Source organism: Acanthisitta chloris, unplaced genomic scaffold (genome assembly GCF_000695815.1).
Source record: "Acanthisitta chloris isolate BGI_N310 unplaced genomic scaffold, ASM69581v1 scaffold13513, whole genome shotgun sequence".
Classification (NCBI taxonomy): domain Eukaryota; kingdom Metazoa; phylum Chordata; class Aves; order Passeriformes; family Acanthisittidae; genus Acanthisitta; species Acanthisitta chloris.
Window position 1 is genome coordinate 49,422 of NW_008665472.1, and position 6,111 is coordinate 55,532.

A 6,111-nucleotide genomic window follows, 5' to 3' on the forward strand; every position below is an offset into this window, starting at 1 on the left:
GTCCGACTGTTGTCAGTCAGATCCATCTCTCTGCATTTCCCTGCGGAGCCATATGCCAGAGCCTTGCCCTCTGTTGTGCCATGCTGGAGCTATGCAGGTGATTCACCTCCCTGCCCCTTCTTCCTTCCACTCTCACCAGCAGCCATTGTCGGCCAAGCAGCTCTGTGCCCTTAGTTGCTCTCTCAGCTCTTTGTCAGGAACTTTTCCCCCAAAGCATCCAGCAGCGAGATTATGGACTTTAGGGTTTGGGCACCATTCAGCAATTGACCCTGGCTTGGCATGGGCAACCAGCAAGGCTGTCCAAATGGGACAGTCTGCTAGCATGACCCATTGGAGGTATCTGGGTTTGGGAAACCCTCTGCCTCAGTCCATGCTGCCCACACGTCCTCAGCTGTGGCAGCCTTGTGCTCCCTCACACAGCTGTAATTTCTGAGCACTGGCATGACCACAAATGAAAGAGATATTGTTTTGATTGGGATTTCAGCATTGCAGGTGATGAACAGTATAATACAAATGTGTGTTTGGGGAGACAAATTGTCCAATTTGTTGAGCTAATGAATTTAATTAGGATTTATTTGATTTAATTTATCCTTGGTAAGACAGAGCCTGCATCCCCCAGCAGCCGTTCTCAGTACAGCTGTACAATTCAAGCTGTAATGCAGACAGATGCCCCTCCTGAGGGCTGGACTACTGGCCAGAAATTCAAGCAGTATTTCAGCCACTTGCCTTGCACACGGGAGCAAGGGGCGGCTGTCACAGGGAGATGCTTAATGGCAAGAGCAGTGGGTTTTTTCAGAGCCACCCTGATCCAATAGCTGTCAGCCAGCCAGAAATAACGCATGGATCGTGGGCAGTGAGGGACAAGGGGCTGGGGGTGTGTCTGTCACTTAAACTCAGCCAAACTACATTGGATGCCTCCCCAGAAGGCAATATTGCACCACATTTAGCAGTCGCCAGAGGAACATTGCTTGGTCTGGCCAATGTTAAATGGTGACAATTCCTTCTTGCTACACAGCATGTGAGCTGGCGGACTGAGGCTGAAGGTCCTTGTTGGTGCGTGCAGCCAGGCTGCTCCTTTGCCCTCTGGATATGGCTGGTGGATCAGTGATGGGCCACCTGCATCCCTGTGTGTCTCACTGTCAGCTGTGCTGGCCAGCCCTCCTCTGGCTCTACCCCCAGCAAGCTACTGAGATCTTGTTTCCTGCTGCTGGCAGACAGCACAGATACAAGACATTTTCCCAAGAAGCTAACATAGATAGAATCCTGCCTGGAGCGGTAAGAAAGCTGAGACATTTAGGAAACAGACCTGTTAGGAAATGTTAAAGGAATTTGCTGTGGTTACTCTAGAAAAGAGATGAGCTGGGAGATAGAGATGAAAGAACAGTGTGATACCCCTCAAGGCTTAACCCTTTCCTCTAGAGAGGCCAAGGCAAGTGTGGTGCATACAAAACCACACAGGGGAATGTGCTCCCCTGCATGTCACATGCATTTGTGAAGTTTCACGACTCTGAGGTGGGGTACAAGCACGCTCACCACCTGGAATCCCTTTCAGCCCATGATCTGTCCAAGGAGTTAGTCAATGGTACCCCCTGGAACACTGCCCTCTGGGACAAAGGAGCCAAACAGCACTGGCAGATCTTTCAGGATGCTTTCCTTAGAGCACAAGGGCTCTCAACCCTCAGGTGTAAGAAATCTGGAAAGGAAGGCAAGAGACCAGCATGTATGAGTCAAGACCTTCTGGTAAATTAAGAGCTAGAAGGAAATGCACAGACAGTGGAAGCAGGGACAAGCAGCCTGGAATGAATTTAGGGACACTGCCTAGTTGTGTGGGGATGAGGTCAGGAAGGCTAAGGTGCGGATGGAGCTATACTTGGCAAGGGATGCAAACAAGGAGGACAGGCTGAGAGAGTTGTGGCTTTTAGCCTTGAGAAAATAAGGCTCCAGGGAGACTTTTTAATAGGTCCTATAGCCATAGGACAAGGGGCGATGGTTTTAAATTATAAGTGGGTAGATTCAGACCAGATACAAGGAGGAAGGTTTTTATTATGAGGGTGGTAAGTCACAGGCACAGGTTGCCCAGAGAAGTGGTTGATGCCTCATCCCTGAAAACATTCAAGGTCAGGTTGGACAGGGCTCTGAGCAACCTGATCTAGTTGAAGATATCCCTGTTCATTGCAAAGTGGGGTGGACCAAATGGCCTTTAAAGGTCCCTTCCAACCCAACCCATTTCATGATTCTCTGGTCTCTGTGTGCAGGACGTTTCTTAAACCCTCGTTCCTGGCAGATAGGCCCAGCAGGTTTTCCAAAGGACCATCCAGGTGGCCTGACTGTGCCACAGGAAACCCACGTGTCCCACTGCAGTCCAGCGTGCTGAGGGCTGAAGGGCAGAGAGCACACAGGTGCTTCTCCAGGGTGAGCAGGAGCTTCCCCATGCTGTTTTTCCTTCTTCTGAGTGCTGCTGCTAATGTGTGTGTTGTGGTTTTGGTTTAGATTACATCAACGCACACAACCTCCACCGGCCTGCTGTGGCAGGGCATGCAGGAAAGAAAGAGAACGGGTTGGTGGGTGGCTCTGCCACTGTCCCTGGAGCACCCGGGGCTCCTGCCACCAGGGCTTCGGACTCGGAGCTCATCCGCTTTTGCTACCTGCACATGCGAGAGCAGAGGAAGGAAAGAGAGAGCGCAACGGATATCAATGAAAACCTGATCTTTTTTGAGGAAACTCGTCCCAGGACCAAATCTGATCCCACTTCCAAAAGCTCTGGCCAAGGCTACAACGGGGCAGCTAACGAGTACGACCCAGATGGCCTTGACCAAGACAGGCACACAAGCAGGGCCAGGGCACACACCATAGACACCCACCTGCGGAGCGACGCCTCACACTTCTACTGTGAGTCCTGCCAAGCCAAAATCAAGAGCCGGCTGGCCTCATGCATGGGGGGCAAGCCTGGCAGCACCCGGGACAACATGGTGGACTTGATGTCGCTTCCCCCTCCCGGGAATGATGAGGAAGAAGATGAGACAACGTCCCTGCTCCCTGCCATCGCCGCTCCCCCTCCTGGCTTCCGAGACAACAGCTCTGACGAGGATGACCCCAAGCGCCGAGCGGCTGCCCAGAGCCAGGAGCAGGGCCGGCACCTCTGTGGCATCCTCTACGATGAGATCCCAGTCACGCTGATAGACAACGTGCAGCCACGGACAGTCCGAGACCATGCCCAAGAGCTGGATGATGCCCTGGTGTCCACCCTGCAGGCGCTGGAAGCCCTGGCTGCTTCAGAGGACTGTCCACATCCCCCACCACAGCAGACAGCAGGTATTTCAGTGGCTGTGACTCTCTTTTTCCCCTATAGCCTTTCCTTCCTGTTGTACATCCTTCCCTTTAGTTTCCTTCTCCCATCCTATAAGTGACTGTGAAGCAGCTTCTAGTAAGAACTAAGTTGTGGCAACAGGCTCTGGCAGGAGCAGCCAAACTGCTGCTCAGAAGATTTCTAAGAAGCTAAGGTAGGACTCCTCTCCCTGACAGTGGCTGAAGGAGTCTCTTGGCTGTCCCATATCTGCCGTGATCCACATGCTACAATGCTGGAGTGAGTCACTAACAAACCAGTGCTGTGAGCATGAGTTCCTCCCTGCTGTGACCCCACTTAGCTGGTACCTTTGTCCATCAGTCTTCACAAGTTCCCACCCAGGTTTTGCAGTGTGTGAGCCCTTCACAGGGCAAACCTGCTGTTAAATGGGTGACTCTGGAACCAGCCTGCTGGCAGCACAGTCTTTCATCCCTCTCCCTGCCTTGGTTGCCTTACTCACTAAGGCAGAATAGCTGTTGCCCAATTTTCCTTCTTGTAGCTCTGCTACCATTAACACTGGAAAGCTTCCCAGGACCTTTTACCCAGCCAGGAGTTCTAGCAAACCAGCTCAGTGCTGACAAATGATCTCACTTAATAGCATTAACTCTTAGTTGTGGGAAGTCATGAAAGTTTATCCAGTGGGATGATGTGTCCTGCATTCCTGGGACCCTTCTGCCACATGGAGTTCCCCTCTCCTCCACATAACAGCGTGGTGTGAGAGTTGCTGTGGGGTTTTCTTTGTGTCCCTCCTCAGGTCTTATTGTCCTGGCTGCCATCACTCCTGAGTCATCGTTGGACTCTGGCCATGAAACAAACTCCTCAGAGCTAACCGATGTCTCGGAGATGGTCTCTGCTATGAAGCAGCATCAGAATGCTGCCTACTTCCTCACTCAACACATCAACAAAGAAAACCTCCTGGCCAGAAAGGACTTGCCTTTCCGAATCCAGAGCTGTGCTGCCCAGGCTGTTCTCACCTCGCCCTACCCTGTCAGCCACCAGGAGCCGAGCCCTTCATTGAAGCCAACTTTCTCTCCCCAAAGTTCCAGCATTGCCAACTGCAAGAGCAAACAGGAGCAGGAGCATGCTGAGCACAGCTACACCTCAGCTGTCCAGCCAGGACTGACCCCACAGCTTAATGAGCAGAGCAAGGCGGCTTCAGTACCAAGCTCTGAATGCAAAGGTGCAGGCCACACAAAAGCTGCCTTTGAGGTATCTCTGCATGCCATGGCAGCCCCAAGCAGGGAGCAGACACAGGATCTACAAGAGAAGATGCCCAAAGAGGTGCAGCCAAGCTCCAAGCTCCTGGATCAAAAAAGCAGTGTAACTCCAGCCATCATTTCAGCTGCTTTGCAGCAAGTGGCAAATGCAAAAGCCTCAGCTCCCCAAGTGGTATCAGCCTTAAAAGAAGACAAGAACATGAATGGTACCAGCAGCCGTGCAGCAGCCAGCAGCAAGCCTTTGACACTTAAAGGAGGTACACAAACTGCAGAGACATTATGCAACTGTCAGCAGCAGCAGCAGCAACTCTCCCCACAGCAGCACTGTGAAGTTTCTCCAAGTCCTAAAGAAGCTCATAGCAGTCAGGTTGAAGCTTTCCACCTCGCCTCACCAGGTGAGGAAATGATGTCCAATAAGACTTTTGCCTCTAAAAGCTACCAGCAAAAAGTGAGTAGAGATGCTCCAGGAAAAGCTGCAAGCAGAGAGATGGGTCAGAAGGCAGGTGGGGAAGCTGCAAGCCTCATCTTTCAAAAACACATAGCTCCTTCAAACCAAGGACAGAAAACGCAACAGGAAAGTTCCGCCAAAATCTTAAAAGCTGAGAGCACCAATGTGCACTCTCCATCATCTGGTAGCACTTTCAGGAGCACCAGTGAGGAACCCAAAGGGCCAATCCAACTGATGCCCAGATCTGAAAGCCTACAGATTAGCACTGTGCCTTCCAAAAAAGTAGAAAAAGTACTGGAGGTGACCCAACAAGATGCTGATGTCCCAGCTAAACCCAAAGCCCCAAAAGCTCCCTTCAGGTTCAGGAACCTGTTCTCTGCAACATTTCCAACCCGGCTGAAGAAGGAGACAGATGAGCGTCAGGCTCAGCTGCAGAAAGTGAAACAGTATGAGCTGGAATTCCTGGAAGAACTGCTCAAGCCAAAGAGTAAAGGTGACCTGCCACCACAGGAGTATCTGCACCCACCTGCTCCTGGGCGCTGCAGCTGCCAGCTAAGGAGCAGTCCTGTGCAAAAGGTCCCAGGGATGTCCAGGGAACAAAGGCGCAGCTGTGACTGCAAGCGGATTTGCAGGGGAATGAGGCCACCCCCTAACCAGTTGGTGATACCAGAACTGGAGAGGCAAGGGAGGGATAAAGTTGCAGATGACCAGCAGCAGGTAGAAGCCATTAGGTTGACAAGCATGAGCAGCCCTTCCAAAGGCAAACGGATACGATCCACAAGTTTGGAGTCCAGAGACTACCGGTCAGATCCAGAGAACAGCGTGTCCTGTCTGACAACGTGCACTTCCCGAGGGGAGTGCATGGGTGCGCCGCACTACAGGAAGCTCTTGCGTCGCTACAGTGTCAGTGAAATAGATAAGACTGATAGGACATCCTTGTCCTCTGACATCTACCAGAACATCTATACAACCAAGCAGAAAGGCCCCCTGAAAGAGCCTGAGCCCAGCATCCTTTGTCCTGTTCTAAAGAGCAAAATCCAGGAAGCCTCTGGAGTGGCTAACCCCTCCTATGTCCAGATAGCACAGGACAAGAAGAACCAGAA

General features: G+C 51.8%; 1 protein-coding gene across 1 annotated transcript in view; it reads left to right on the forward strand.

Annotated features, from left to right (window-relative positions):
• The window catches only part of FRMPD3 (FERM and PDZ domain containing 3), a 28,525-nt gene that overhangs the window by 21,572 nt on the left and 842 nt on the right, over positions 1 to 6,111 (forward strand). Inside the window, 3 exon segments of the mRNA XM_009071774.1 lie at positions 2,491 to 3,312; positions 4,098 to 6,108; positions 6,110 to 6,111. The exon segment at positions 6,110 to 6,111 is cut by the window's right edge and continues 842 nt beyond it. Coding sequence (XP_009070022.1) covers positions 2,491 to 3,312; positions 4,098 to 6,108; positions 6,110 to 6,111 — 2,835 coding nt within the window.